This window comes from Thunnus maccoyii, chromosome 6 (genome assembly GCF_910596095.1).
Source record: "Thunnus maccoyii chromosome 6, fThuMac1.1, whole genome shotgun sequence".
NCBI classification, from domain to species: domain Eukaryota; kingdom Metazoa; phylum Chordata; class Actinopteri; order Scombriformes; family Scombridae; genus Thunnus; species Thunnus maccoyii.
Genome location: NC_056538.1, coordinates 23,686,610 through 23,702,765, shown reverse-complemented (window position 1 = coordinate 23,702,765; position 16,156 = coordinate 23,686,610). Strand labels below are relative to the sequence as shown.

Sequence of the window (16,156 nt, the reverse complement as noted above, 5' to 3'; positions counted from 1 at the left end):
CAAAACAGAGGTTAGCATCAAAGATTACCCCTAGATTCCTAGCTGCCTGTTTAGTATTATTTGACAGATCACTCAGATTAGCAGCAAAAGAGCTGACGAAATTTGGGGGACTACTAAAATCTACTTTGACTGTCTAAGTATTGACAATTGCTTTCTCTCTCGCCCTCTCACTGTCTCTCATCCTTCAGTTGAGAGACAACAAAGTCACGCTCAACCAAAATAGAAACACTTCTCGACATGGTGCTGCACATAAATCTGTGTGTGCTTGCTGAAGTTCTGCATTGTTTATTCATCTAAATCCCATACTAGCGGGGGCACAGGAATATTAAAGACAGAAATTGGTCATAGCAATAAAAAAAATCTCAAAACATCAGCTGTAGCTGCCGCAACAAAAGTGGCTGAAGTCACAGTGGGAAAACCAATCGATCAAATAGGATATGAGATGATTTTAACTTGTCACAGCTAAATCAATATCTGTGTATATGTTGGCAACAGTCCTGTATCCCTAGGAATTATGATCATATTGGACTCATGCTAACATTCAGTGACAAATCAGAAAGTATAGTGTGCCCTTTACACCGTGAAGCAGGAAGTAAGGATGTGGTCCGCAATAAATGTTTGCTTTTTGTATATTTTACATAGAACAACTCTCTGGAGACTGAAAACGTGATTGCTGTTTTTACTCTTTGAAGCCATTTCTAAAAAAAACTACCAAACTCTTCAGGGCGAAGGAACATGTCACCCAGTGCAGCAGTGTGGCTCATTGATGTGTTTTTAATAATTTAATAAAACATCAGAGGTCTGCAGCACAGAGGAATACAATATATCAGACTTTGGATACACACACAATACTTGTAAGAAGGATCAATTCATTGCTGATTTGGCTCAGGACATGAGATTTGTCGATGATAAGATACATATAGAATATTGCTGGCCATATAATTAAACCACAATCCACCAGGGTAACCACAATGTTTCGCTAACCTCAACCAGACAGTAGTTGCCAAACCCAGATATTGCAGGAAGAAATAATGTAAACACATGATCATTGAAAGTATTTTGAAGAATCGTCCAATATCAATTCTTTTCTGCTAATTAAAAAAAAGAAATTACAGTACAGACATGCCAAAAGATACGTTTGAGGTAATTGAGAAACAGTGATATTGTTACCTAGTTTGGCCACTAGAGAGCACTGACAAGTATATTTTATAACTGTAAAACTGCTTGCATATCTTGGTCACAAATCTTTAATCATCTTTAGTAGGCATTCTTAAAAAAATGTCTATCTATCTTTTGTGTTTATGTTATGCAAGAATTGATTGTCACATTGTAATCAGTTTTTAAACTCTCATATATGTCAGTATTGAGCTTTAAAAAATCCAGTAGCATTCAGGCTTTCTATTATAGTGTTTAAATTGTCTAGCAGTGTTACTGTAATCTTCAATTGTCATCTCTGTAAACTGTTAAATGAGTCACTAAGAACCACAGCAGCTACAGTACAGCTACCCATTTGTTTAATCACCTCATTGCTCTTGATTTATTGTGAGTAGCTCATAATAAAAGGCGACACAAGACTGGATCAGATTGTGGTGTTGTGCGGGTCAGAACAGTGGTTTCCCTGGGAAAGCTATCTGCAATTAAAATCTCCGGTCATCAGAAAACCTTCAGGTGCACTGAGCGACTCTCAGCCAGAGCCCATGTGCTGTAACAGTTGAGCGGTGACATCCACCACCCCTTTGATCTCCATCTATTTGTCGGTTCCTCAAAAAGGTTTATAACGTCTCTCCTTCTGCTTTCGATTAATCCTTCATCTTCTCTTTTGTTCTCCTCAGCTTCTGTACCTATTCATCTCCTCCTAGCCTTATCCCCTCCTTCACTCCCTTCCCATCGCATCACCTCTTCATGTTCTTATATTTCCCCTCACTCTAACTTCCTATATTTATTACTCCACAAGCCACTGGCGACTGTAAACACTTTCCCTCCCGATGGATGTGACTTACAGTGATGGAAACCTTGCTGACAGAGAGGAACGCCTGTAGCACAACTGCCCCTTATTTCCCACCGTGCTCTTCATCTTCCACATTCTGCTCCTGTGATCTAACATCAGCTCCAACGTCTTTTAGGCTCCCCATCTGTTCACTATGCAAACAGTCTTATCTGTATATTTATGCTGCAGTCTTTTCATCACCATCTTTTTTCCCCACTTCATTCACTGACTGATGCTGTATAATGAAGTTGAACCTGAAATAGCTGTCTTACATAACTGATTTTTTTAGAAAATTATGGACTCCATGATAAAGAGACACTACTGACTTAGTGTGTGGTGCCAAGCTGGGAGAACAGCTAAAATGGCTATGCCATTGGAAGCAGACAGTTTGCTGGAGATGACTGAGTGATAAGCCTGGCCAAACTGCACCCCAACACAAACCATTTTCAGGCAACATGATATATGATGAGAATATAACACCACACAGAGTGACCCGGAGAGAAATGTATTAAATGGGAGAATGATTTTCCACAGCTCTTTTTTTCTATATGCACCCTGTAGCTCTGTTCAGAAACACATGCAGAGCAAGAGAGACAGAAAACATAAATTTAAGGTCTGAGACTCATATGTATTCTGCCCACTACCTCCCTCTGGCCAAGTCATTTTTAACACATGATGGGCGCAGAAGCACAATCTCATTCTAATTTTAATTGCCATTAAATTAATGTTTTTTTTTCTCCTGTTTTTCTCTTTCTCTTCAAAACAGAGGATGATGCTTAAAAAGCTGCAAAAAAGCTGCTTAATAGCTACAAAGACAAAAGCCATTTCTCTGCAGAATAATATTAAAACGACAAACTAAAAAGGAGGGGAGAGGTGAGATAATGATAATAAGTGACTGACCTTAAAGACTCAGCTCTCCATGTCAGGGGTATCATTCTGCCTCAGCTCTTATTTTTACAGCCCCTTGGCCTCTGTTGAGAGAGGCTCTTTCTCCTGTGTGTTTGTAGATCTATTGGTCTATTTGTATCTGTGCACAGTGTGTTTACATGTATGTGCATGTGCATAATATGCGTACGTTTTTTGCCTGACAGGATATGAGGTAAGAAATGCTGTGTGATCGCACATTGAGAACAGATAATCACACCCAAACAACACTGTCACTGCCTGGAGCTCCAGAGGGAGGAGGGGGGGGGAGGGGGGGACTGTATGAGATGAAAAGGAACAAACCCGCGCAGTCCGCCACGCCTCTCAGCTCCACATAGATTTCTTCTGCTGATTGTTAACACTTTCTTTGACCCATTATAAATGTTGATCAAGCGTTGTGTTTATGTGCTGCAGAAGCGGCATGTCGCTACCGTGGTGGTATGACACAATACCACATAAACTGTTCAACTCATTACACTTTCTATTTACCTTTTACTGTGTTTTATGTACTTATTTATTGCAATTCTATTTATTCATATTGCTCTGCATGGTTTTTTTGTGCGTCTTTATCTTTATACACAACTCCTATTGGATGTTGTTGCTCTTCTTCAGGTTTTCCTCCATTTTTTTCCAAATAAAGGGCTTTTTTGTGTTGTTTTACTTATATAAATCAAGGGTGTAAGGATCCAGTGGTTGTATGTTTTACAGATTGTGAAGCCGCCTGAGACACATTTTTGTTTTTGGCTTATATAAATAAATTTGACTCAAGTTGACATCTAGTTTTTTTCCAAGACAGATACCAAAACATTTAGTATCTGCCTTTACTGATACCTATCCAACACTGACTTTTTCTACTTACATCTACTGATTTAATTGGATGATTGGATCGTTCAAAGTGTGTTTGTGTCTTTGCGAATACGGAGTGATTCAGAGCTGTAGTGAGATACAGAGCTGTAGAGGACTGTTGGCCTCCACCCACACAACCTTCCTGACCAGCATTGTGAGTAGTTATATCAGAAGGCGGAGGACGAAGGGGAAATTCATAAATTAGACCTCAGCCACATTCTTTCAAAATGAAAACATCTTTACTTTTGTTTTTTTTATCCAAAACTCATGATATCACTCTACCAGCTGCTACGACCCACAAGGTATTGGTCAAGAGTGGATTAATATGATAGGCAGGGTTGGCTAATCTCCCCCAAATCACATTTGATTTAATAAATGTATGTATATGCCCTCAAGTTGAAGATGAGTCATCAACAGTATTTTACCAATTTACAGGAAGAGAAAAGAGAGGCATTTTGATACAAAACATTCAAAAATTATTTATTGAGTGTTTTGTATCAAAATGACTGAACCATTATGTAATTTTAGGATAGCTTGTATGATTAAAAAAAATACAAAGTTCCATTTGTGAATAAAATTTCAAAACACGACTTAGTTTTGCTGCTCTGTGGCAGAGTCATTTCAAACATAAATATTGATCAGGCACCATGCAAGGATTGGTTCTTGAGTATAATTCCACAATTTTTGACATTATCAGCTTTACTCTTCTGTTGTTTGAAGGGAGTTTCTTGTACTTCTTCATTTTTTCCAACAATGTTTATTTTATTGATGAAGCATCTGGTGGTCTGCTTCTTCAAACACACACATTGCCCACTTTGTATTCTTATTTTTTCCACTGTCCTATCCCTAGTTACACATACTGAATAAGCCTATGCTACCTCTCTGCTGCTGTGTGTGTGTTTTTGTATGTGTGGGAGTGTTTGTTGCAGTACAACAGCAGCAGCATATAGACAGGGAGCAGCTGGGATTGTTAGGGACAGACTGTGTATTCGTGCGTCTGAATGTATATGTCTTTGAGCCGGTTAATGTGCTGCATTGCCTTATGGTGTGTGTTAGTATGTGTGTGTGTGGTCAGCAGGTTTGTCATGCTGTAGAGCTGGTGGCGTCTCCTGGGGTCTTTTCACAGTAGGGCAACAAGATAGACCCTGATGCCAACAGCAGTGAACAGATGGCTGAGCGTGTTAGCATGCCTGTACTGAGCCAGAGGTCAGAGGGGGTTGTTCAACCAGTCAGGAGACAGCATTCCTCCAAATGAGCACCCTAACCTCTAATTATATTTCTTTCCATAAACACAGTAAATTTAGTGGATAACTTTGTTTGGCATGTGTAGATACAGACATTTCGTGGTACAATTATCTCGGCCAAAATGATTACAATCTGTTGCAGATATCACACCAGATCTCTTTTTCTTCAGAGTTAACAACATGTTTCAAATCCAGCTACCTCGCCTGGAATCTTGACCATTCATCAGTCAGTCATCAATCCTGATGAGTGAACCTGAAGAGGCTTGCTGTGAAATGCATCATTGGCTAAAGAATAAAAAACGCTCAAGCATCTCATAAAAAGATAAAAATAACTTCTAACAACTCTAAAACAGTCATTTGCAGCTGTTGGTCCTAGCATACTGACAATTTTTAACAGTTCTCTAGCCACAGACACTGTCCCATCTTATTTTAAACATGCCATAGTAATTTTAGGCCAATTTCTAAGCTTTCTTTCTTATCTAAGGTTGTTTTCATCAGATCTTTAAACAACATTTTCGAGAAATTCCAGTCAGCTGTCCGTGAATACCACAGCATAGAGATAGCTCTTCTAAGAATGACCAAAGACAAATTCTTTGAGATTTCAGTGCAGCTTTTGACACTGTCAACCACACGATTCTCCTGGATTGCTTGACATGCTGGATTGTCAGTTCTGGATCTGCCCTTGATTGGTTCCAGTCTTACATTTCAAATAGATGATACACTGTTTCTGCTGGCAGCTCATCCTCTACACCTGCAAATATTTAATGTGGGGTTCCACAGGGTTCAGTTTTAGGTCCACTTCTTTTCTGTCTTTCCATGCTCCATGCCCATTGGGAAAAATCATCTAAACTCATATCATCTCTTTTCACTGCTATGCAGATGATACTCAGATCTACCTCCCCCTCAATTCCCAAAATCAAGCCAATGTCACTTGATCACAAAACTTTCTCCAAGACATTAAAGACTAGTTAACTCATAATCCAGTTTTTTATAGTGCTCAGGCAGTCATTTAAAACTGACAAATTAGCTATGTTTTGAGGTTTATATACATATAAAGACATATATTTGAATATCATCTGCATAGCAGTGATAGGAGATACCTTTTAAAGTGCCTTATTATCAGTCCAAGGGGAAGCATATACAAGGCAAACAGAATAAGACCACGGACGGAACCTTGGGGCACACCACAATACAGAGTTTCAGATGAGGAAGCAAAGCTGCCAACAGAAACTCCTATCAGAGAGGTAGGAGGATAACCACTGTGGGGCTGACCCAGAGATACCCATCCACTGGTCAAGTCTATCAACCAAGATACAGTGGTCCACAGTATCAAAAGTCACACTGAGATCCAACAGAACCAACACAGAATATTCTCCTGCATCACCATGCATTAAGATATCATTCGAGACCCTGAGAGGGGCTGTTGCTGTTGAGTGCAAGCGGCAGAAGCCATACTGAAGCTTATAAAAGACATTATAGCAACCACTTTTTCTAAAATTTTGGCTACAAAAGGCAACTTGGAGATGGGCCTGTAATTTAGGGGTAGAGATGGATCAAGATTTGATTTTTTTGAAGTAGTTGAATAACAGCATGTTTGAATTGAGCAGGGACACAGAGAGTTGTTGATTATTGAGAGCACAGCTGGATCAATAGAGCCAATGACATTTTTAAACGGAGATGTTGGTAAGATGTCAAGCGGGCAAGAGAAGGTTTTCATACAGTTAACCAAATTAGTAAGAACTTGGAGTGTTATTGGAGAAAACCTCTCCAGGATTGTAGGCCGAGAGGAGCACAAATTAGCGGGGGAAGGTGAGGAGAAAATGTTCAACCTGAAGTCATTAATCTTGCCCACAAGGAAAGAAAGAAATGTGTTACCTTTCTTAGTTGAAATAAAAGGAACAGAAGGTGATGCAGGAGTAACAGTATTACTAATAGTGTCGAATAAAACTTTAGGATTATGCCAATTGTTAGATGTAAGATTAGAGAAGTTGGTATCTCTGGCATCCTTTACCGCATTATTGAAAGACATTAAAAAATCTTTTAAATAAAGATAGTGGACATGTAGAGAGCAAGTGTTTTCATTTATCCGAGGAGAGGACTTGATCAAAGGAGCCGATCTAGTTTTAATAGGGGCCGCTATATCCAATGCTGAAAGGCAGTGTTCATTAAAAGATTGCACCAACACCACTGTGCATATCAGAGTTAAAATGGAAAGTGGCAGAAAACTTTGCAGTAGAAAGGTGGTTAAGGATTCAAGAGCTAATGATACAGCGGCAAGGTAAGGAATCTAGATTAAATGACAAATCAAATCAAATAAAGTCGTGATCAATAATAAAAAGATCCTCGGAAAATAAAGAAGAAGAGTAAAAACAAGGTCCAGAGTATGCCCTCTATTGTGTGTAGGACCAGATACATGTTGAGTGAGATTAAAAGGCTCTGTGATATTAATAAAGCTAGAGGCAAGACTGTCAGAAACATCATCAACATGAATGTTAAAATCACTGACAATGATAAATCTGGATAGCTTAAGGATAGAGGAAAAAAATCAGTGAATTCAGTAAAAAAATGATCCTTTCGCTCGAGGTGGACAGTAAATTAAAACACAGTAAAAAGGATCAGTACATCCAACTTTAATCATTTGAAGTTTGAAAGAAGAGAACTACCCAGTGCTCACCAAGCGACATACGAAGTGGCTCCTTAACATCGCAGCAAGTCCTCCATCACGGCCAGAAAGTCTGGGCGAGCTGATAAAACTAAAATCCTTCGGGCAGAGCTCAATGAGAGGGCCAAGTTCCATATTCCTCTGCCAGGTTTCAGTCAGGAACAGAAAGTCTAATTTCTTAGACAAGACGGGATAATTTAGCACAAATAACTTGTTTGCTATGGTGAGAGCATTCAGCAGCACCATTCTGAGAGGTTTAGAGACCTGCCAGTCAACACGGGAATCCCGGGGTGCACCCCGGGGCAGAGTGTGTAGATGATGCAGATGATGGGGACCCTCCACCGCGCAGGATGATTCCACTCAGCAGGGGGGGAGCAATCATCTCCCTGGGAGAGTTGGGGAAGACAGGTCGCAGAAAGGAGATTGTCACATTCCCAGTCATGGATAAGGAGGAGTCATTCCACGGAGTAATAGGATACACCAAGCCAAAGCTCTCTAGAAGTGAACAGCGCCGTTTTCCAGTGACACCTCAGATCTGTCTTAGCGTCATTTGGACCCCAGCCCTTCTCCCTCTTCTCCTCCCATATCTGTGAGAACTTTGGTGCTGCAAAGCAGTACGGGGAATGCCAGCGACTTGCACAAACAGGGGTATGGGGGATGGAAGCACCATGATCCACCATAGACACTCCAATGAATGCGGAGTCTGACGATCATACACCCACGCAGCAAGTCCATCATTGACAAAGAGGAGAACGAACAGAGCAACACACAGAACAAGAAGGATACACCAGGATAGCCTGGCAGCAGCAAAGCCAAACACTGGCACCATAATACCTGGCAGAAGCAGGAAGTGATACACGGGCGGCAGGAATTGTCTGTAATTGTCTATAAATCTCTCCATGGTTTCACCCCTACATATATCTCAGAACTTCTCAGCCCTTACAGCACCACCCCTGAGACCATGGAAAAAAAAGTCCGGGAACAGGGCTTTTACTGTAGCAGCTCCTCAGCTCTTGAATAGTCTGCCAGAGGCCATAAAACAAGTTGAGTCTGTAGATGCTTTTAAGATGCACCTTAAGATCCACTTTTATTCCCTAGCTTTTAATTGTGCTTAACCTGTTTTTACTGTAAGTACTATATAAATAAAATAAACTTGAAAGTAGAGATCTGGTGGGCAGTAACAACGTCTATACCCATGATTTGTCATTCACCCTGCCGGCACCCTATGGAAGAAATCTTTCAGTTGATTGGGAGTAAATAAACACTTAATAATATCTGAAACATACTTTGGCCATTCCAACAACTAGTTTATCAAAACACTAACAGCTTATGAAATGAAAACATGTAAGGTTACTTTAAAGCTGCACTAATATTTTTATCTTAACATTGGATTGTATGGCTATGAGAAATGTGAAAGGATAACTCATACAAACAAATCCACACATAACTGTTACCTGACTGTGCAGTTCCCCTCAGGTCTATGAAAGTTACATAGCATGTTTCAGCTCTTTGTTGCAGTTCACTCTTGCTGCTCCAGCAGCAGCAGGCAGCTGTTCTCAGTGAAAAAGCTCTGATAAATCAATTGTACACTACCTGCCCAGCTCCAAATGGCAGGCAGATAGAGTTAGCTACATGCTTGTGAACAGTGCAGCCTTTAGCAGCTAAATACCAAGATATACCCTCAGGAATCAGTGGAAAAACTGAGCTAATAGTAGAGTCAATATTGGACTTAGATTCATCAGATGGACAGACACGTGCATGTTAATGTCATCTTTTTAGCTTCTTGAACTGCTCCAAAGTGGTGAAAAAAAATTATTAGCAAATTTGAGCCTAAAAAGGCTATAGGTCAAGCTATCTTTGATTTTACAATGTTGAGTGAGTGGCAGAGAGGGCAAGAGGTGCTACACCTCATTGCTATGGCTGGTTATTGAAATAAAGATACTTCTTGTGATAATTCTACAAGCCTGTTGCAGCATGATTAAATTAATGATTTCTTTATAGCGATATCTCCCACAAATATAATCAGGGGCTCTGTTCTGCATCGCAAATGTCCTCTTATGTTGCTTGACACTGTAGCATGTCTTGTTGAATTAAGCTAAACCTGCTATGATTGGATTTAGAGGCTAAAATAATTTGCAGAAGAAGCCAGTGTTTCTGTTTTTTGTGCACACCTACACAGGAACACAGATAATTCACTGTGATACTGTAGCTCTCTAATGACTTGATTCACACTCCAGCAGGCAGGAAACTTTTCCATTTTCATCCTCCCTGGGAAGATATAAATCTGTAGTGTGGAAGCCAATCTTCTGTTGATCAATGCCGTCTTTTGCCTTTCACTCTCATCCTCCCTCTCTCGTCTTTTGCCCATCTGCTTAATTGAAGGTGATAAATGAGTGATGGGGATACAGGTAGAGGAGTCCTGAGAGGAAAAAGAGGCAGGCAGAGACAAATAGAAAACAAAAATGATGGAGACAAAAAAAAAAGAGACAAAACTGCAAACTAGGAAATCTTTCATTGAGTTTTATGGGAAAATGACTCTAAATCATAGTTACACAGACAGATTGACACACGAGAGAGATCCAAGCATGGATCAATAGATCAATATTTCATGCTTCCTTGTTCAGCTCTAGTAGCGCTCTCTGTAGAGCCCTTTCATTTTCGCAATCCCCTCTCTCTGGGGTCAGTTTTCGCTTTCTCTCCCTCTTTTAGATGAGTTGAGAAATATCTTAGATTGCAGTATGATAACAGATGCTCTGTGTGTACCTGCCGTGAGAGTGTGCCTGACTGGGCTTTAAGCCACTGGAAATGGCCGTGGTGCTGCTGAACTATGGCACTGTCAACTTTCCACAGGGTGCTTTCCAGGTTAGGTCATTTGTTGAGATAAAACGAGCACAGGGAAAGAGTTGCTAAATACCACTAGGCTTCATAAAGCACATATTGACTGGCAACCTCTAAGAGGAAGCACAAGAAATGAAAACAGAAAAGCAGATGGATTGTTAGGATCCCCCTGCAGCAGCACAAATCTGCTGCAGGAGAAAAAAAATTGGCTCCATAACCGCAGGAAGCCGGTTTATACCACTGTGCCGCACCAACAGAAAGATGATTTTGTTAGTTTGCTCCAATACCAGATAAATGTCATACTTACTGTTGATTTCAGAAGCAGCACAGCATGTGTGCGGCTCTCACAAATGATGAGGTGAGTGAAGCTCTGCTATTTCTGTTCACTGTCTTTCCTGCAATCTGCTGAACGCAGCTGTTTGTTGCAGAGTGGCAGCCAGTATATTTTCTAGTACCATGCTACAGTATGTGTGAGATGCAAGGTTATTGTTATTATTGGGCTGTATTTGAATGCTCTATTATAGTCTTATCTACTAATTTTTATTGCACTCGATTAACAGAATTTCTTTAGCGATAAATGTACTACTCTTCTTGGGGTCCATATTCAAAGAATATGTTTGCACTCATATAACATACAGCAAACAGCATAATTATAACTCAACACCTAATTTAAATGGGTTGACTGGAAAACAGAATAACAATAATAATCTCATTTCAGTTGAACCTCCATACTACAAAAAAACTAAAAAACAAACAAACAAAAAAAATAGAGACAAGCTATTGTTGAAGAAATAATAATGGTTTTATATTAAAATGGACAAATAGAGGTCTGGTCTGTTCACTCCTAAAGCATCAGCAGCATCTGTGTCTCAGCTGTCTCTCCAGAGTGCAGAGAGGATGTTGTAGTTAAGGGGTGAAGATCACAGAAAGGTCACACAAGTAGGAAAACAGAGAGATATAAAGCATGGCTGTTCCAGTGAGAGATGGCTCTTTATATTACTTTGTTTTCCAAAGAACTAGTCTTTGGTCGGGGTAGCGTAATGTGACCCCTCCACCCACTCTCTGCCCGAAACTAGCTTGCATTTGCTCTTTCTCTCACCAAACAGCAGAGTGCTTGTCATGCTCCTATTTTTTGCCAGTTCTTGACAACATAACTAAGTATTAATCAAGATGAAACAATATGGCTTATATAAACCTGGGGTTTATTATAAAAGACACTCATTAAAGACACTCCTCTCCCCATTTTTGCAGCTGTTTTGTTTAAGTGACTATTTGCTCATCAAGGGTGACCCCCAAAGCCTCACTGCTCTATAGAGGTGCCCTGAGTCATAAACATGTTTTATGGGGAATCCTAGTGACCCAGTAAACTACAAACTACATTTGATGTAGCCTCAACAATTCCAGTCATCCCAACCAGAGAAATCATATTTCACTCAATAAGCCACAGGAATTGTAGTCTGTGAAACTTGTAGTGAAACCTATCTTTTTGCCTCAAGGCACTGCTCTAACCCACCTAAAATAATTTTATTTTGTCTGGGTTTCAGTTGAGAAGTCATGGCTTTTGTTAGTGTGAAAATAGTCAAATAGCAAATTTACCGAAGATTGGTCTCAACCCAGTGCCTCCTGCCAACTTAGTATAATGTTATACAGATGTTTAGTATCATTTGATGGCTTAAATATAGATATTATATAAATACCGCAACAGTATAGTGTTGGAAACCTAATTTATTGTCATATTTGTATAAATTTGGCATGAAAATATAGAAATTTTTAAAATACCGAATCCCAGTGCTCATCAAATATCAGATGAGTGAACTCAAATAACAGTTGAGTTACTTATTTGATGACTTTAGACTTGATTTGACACAAACATAAGCACTTGAAACTTGAGTTTGACTTAAACTCCAATGACTCTTGACTTTAAATAAACATGTCATCAGCATCAGTGGCTTCCAAAGAAAAAATTGGGTTTCAAAAACACTATCATGACTCCACAAATACGTACAACCGCTTTGTCATCAAACAGGTTTTTCTGCTTGCTGTCAAATCCCACAATGTTTTCCCCCTCCAGCGATGTTTCCACACCAAAATACTTAACAACGTTTTTAGAAGAACTTTCTGCCCTACCACCCTCTTTCAGAAAAAAAGAGAAAGAAAACCTCCCTTCATTGATTTCCTGTTACTTTGTGACCAAAATAGTGCAGTGAGTCCCTTGTGTGTGCTGGGCTGTACTAGACAAGCAGGCAGGCAGGCAGTGGGCTTGGATTGGAGTAGAAGGGAGCTGACAGTGCGTGAGTCTGTGAGAGCCTCCCATGACAGTCGGTCCCAGACGAGGAGGCCAAATAAACAACGAGCGAGCAAAGCACAGAGCTATGCCTTGAGCCTGGAGGGAGAAAATAGAAAGAGAGACAGGAGAGGGCGAGAGAGAGGGAGGAGCTCAGGAATAAGATGACACAGCGTGCAGAGGCTTCCGGAGAGGGTAATGAGTTTGGCCAGGTTCCCATGATATGCTGCACCGCGCATAGAGAGGCAGAGATGAAAAAAGTTTCCATCCCTTCATCTTTTGTTTCCATAAAGAAGTCCATTGTTTTTTTCTGCATCAGAGAAGCCAAAATCTAATTACATGTGATGGCTTTACTGAGGATGCTGCAGCAGAGAAACAACCACGCTCCTGCTGTTTACTGTCAGTATTGACCTCTGAATCTTATGGTTATGCCATTTGAGCCTAAGGGTACATAAACCCATCACCCAGTTTGGAGTAGAAATGAAGAGAGATGAAGAGGCATTAGTAATATTGACCATATTCACCGATCAATATCCATTTATGCTTCTGTTATTGGTGCATCGAGGTGAAGTGGCTCCTGCAGTGACCCTTTTCTTTCCTCTTTTCTCTCTGTTTTTATTCTGCCCTCTTTTCTTTCCCTTATACAGGGGGTCTCTACCAGCTGGGAGGTCCACGCTGTGCCCCTCAGAGCAGCATCGAAGGACTGGAGGACATAGAGGTAGGATCATCATGAACAGCCTCTCAGTATATTCAGCAGCAGCCAAGAACACGTACTCTTGAAGTACCTGATTATTTGCTTTCACAAAATGCTGCCACTATTCTTTTCCTCCCTTTGAGTCTCTCCTTATAAGTGTCTCTTTTTCAACTCTACCTGAATCCTTTTGCAGAGGAAATGTAAGACCCATGTGCTGCTGCTCGTGGTGCACGGGGGAAACATCTTGGACACAGCAGGCGGGGACCCCAGCACAAAGGCTGGCGACGTGGCCACCCTGGCGTCAGTGCTGGAGAAGGTGACGCGGGCGCATTTCCAGGCCGTCGCCGAACACGTGATGATCAAGCTGGTGCCATGTCCGGCCGTGTGTGCTGAAGCCTTCTCTCTGGTGTCCAAGTGAGTGACTTTGCCAAGACAGAATGTCTAATTAGCCTCATTTACACTTGTCATTTCAAGTGTCTCATATCTGGATTATATCCAAATGTGACGTAATACACTTTTGTTTATATTTGGCCACATACAGAAAGGTGATGAATTAAAGGAAACAGCTAAATGAGCTGAGAACCATAATGATTGCAAATGCATCTACATAAGGCTAATGTCCTTTAATTAACACAAACACAAAAACATAAAAATGCACAAATAGACTTTGAGCATGACATCATGACACTCACAGTACTGTACATCCTCAAGACAACAGATGTTGAAATTGCTGTCACAGCTTTCTGTCTCTTGGTCTTATGTAACACAGTTGGCTAATGTCAATTTAATTTCAGTGTCTCTTCAACCACCATTATCAGCTCTAAGACCCGGCTATTTCCACAGACTGATGTAGGTACACTTGGGAGCAGTAAAGATTTTATATGTAGCTTGAGGGGATGTATGCATTTACACCTTTTTACCATCTGCCCAAAGTCAAGTAGTCAAGTAATTGACCATTTATAGATTTGGTGGAAAAAAAAGCCTTTGCTTCTTTGAGGGAGCTCTCAAAGAATCTGGGGATTTTGTTGGAGAATCAATCCTACATAATCATACATGAATATTATTATTTTTTATATGAACAGTATCAAAAATATAGTACATAAGGAGGAGGTTGGCACAGTGGAGGAAGCTGTGGCAGCAAACGGCATTAGCATGAGTGAATCAGCAGAGTAATAGTGAGAGCTGTTAGGTACATTTATATGATTGAATTTTGACAGTCAGCTGAAGAATGGGCCAGTGATTGTGAAGCGTGAATGCAACAGCTGATGCCACTCAGCTAGTGTGAGCGTTACCAGTGTTGCCAATTTAGCGACTCTCTTGCTGGATTTGGCAACTGTGAGGACCCCCTTGGCAACTTTTTGGGCAGACCTTAACTCCTCTCCTTGAAAGGAGTCACCAGTATTTCTCAGTGAATGAGTGCTATTGTGGCTGTTGCTCTCTGGACAGACTTTGTTCAGTGGGACAGAGCAGCAGCAACTTCAGTCAACTAATCATCAGCCAGACAGAGACGTGAATGGGGAACTCCTTCTCCTTTGTTTTTATTCTGAATGATTTAACTTGTCTTGATTATACAAGTTATTTTTTAACACAGAGTTTATTCCTGTGTGTTTTTTCCAGTTTGACTTAATTTCTTTACTTTAATTTTTTTAAAGCTCAAATGCGGCACTTTTGTCTCCCCCTTCTGGCAGTGAGAGTAATTACAAAAACACTGCTTACACTTGCTTACATCATAGGCTTATCCGTAGCCTAATCCGTTGTTACTGTTGCAACTGTAAAGTTTGAGTGTCACACAACCCCTGCGAAATGACTTGTTTCACTACCCGAATTTGATCCAATTGGTCCGATAACATTTGCAAAGTCTAGAAGAGCTGCAAGATTAAATTATTTTATCCCCCTTCAAGTTAGCAGAGAGCTAACTGGAAGTAAGCTGGCTCAGCCGGCGGAAGTCTGCATTCATGCATTCATGCATTCATGCGGCCAGCACGGGAATGTCAAACCCGACACAAAATTAAAATCTCCAGTACACTGTGAAATACAGAGAGATTTATCTGGCGGTGATAGGCTTAATCAGCATTGTGTGAATTCATTTGCAAGGGCTTGGATGTAACAGACATTCATTTATATGTAATAATTCCACACTGCAGGTTTAACATCTTGTATATATGTGGTTACGTCATGATGTTGTGACATATTATTTTGACATGTCACAATAGGAGAAACAGGCAAGGGGAAGCAGTGTTGTAAATAATAAAATCAACGCTAATGATAATTCTATTTAGTGGCTCTGGTTTCAGGATGCTAGTATTGTGCATGCTGACTCACTGTCACACTGCCATGGGTTACTGGGACGCTCGAATATAACTGAGACAACGTTAATGTAATTAGTAACACCTGTGCTTTTCCTACTATGACAAGTGACCTGTGAAAAATGCCTGTTATGTGTGTCAAACAATTTGCTGAGGTGTTTTGAATGATCAGATTGGAACCAGCTGACAAGGCTTTTTGATTGCATTTACATTTGCCCCTTGGCCTTTTTTTGATTTCAGATAGCTATTTGATCAAATCAAGATGCATCACTGGATGTTTGTAAATTAGGTAATTGATTACAGTTTCACTGAACATGCTATTCAGGTGCCACCATGCTTCCATATAAAAGTTTTTAGGATATTTTTTTCAT

General features: G+C 40.4%; 1 protein-coding gene across 2 annotated transcripts in view; it reads left to right on the top strand.

The window, feature by feature from the left end:
• The window catches only part of pitpnm3 (PITPNM family member 3), a 98,945-nt gene that overhangs the window by 41,418 nt on the left and 41,371 nt on the right, over positions 1-16,156 (top strand). For both annotated transcript variants that reach the window (XM_042414859.1, XM_042414860.1), the window contains exons 4-5: positions 13,433-13,503; positions 13,673-13,893. In XM_042414859.1, coding sequence (XP_042270793.1) covers positions 13,433-13,503; positions 13,673-13,893 — 292 coding nt within the window. The remainder of the gene's footprint in view (positions 1-13,432; positions 13,504-13,672; positions 13,894-16,156) is intronic.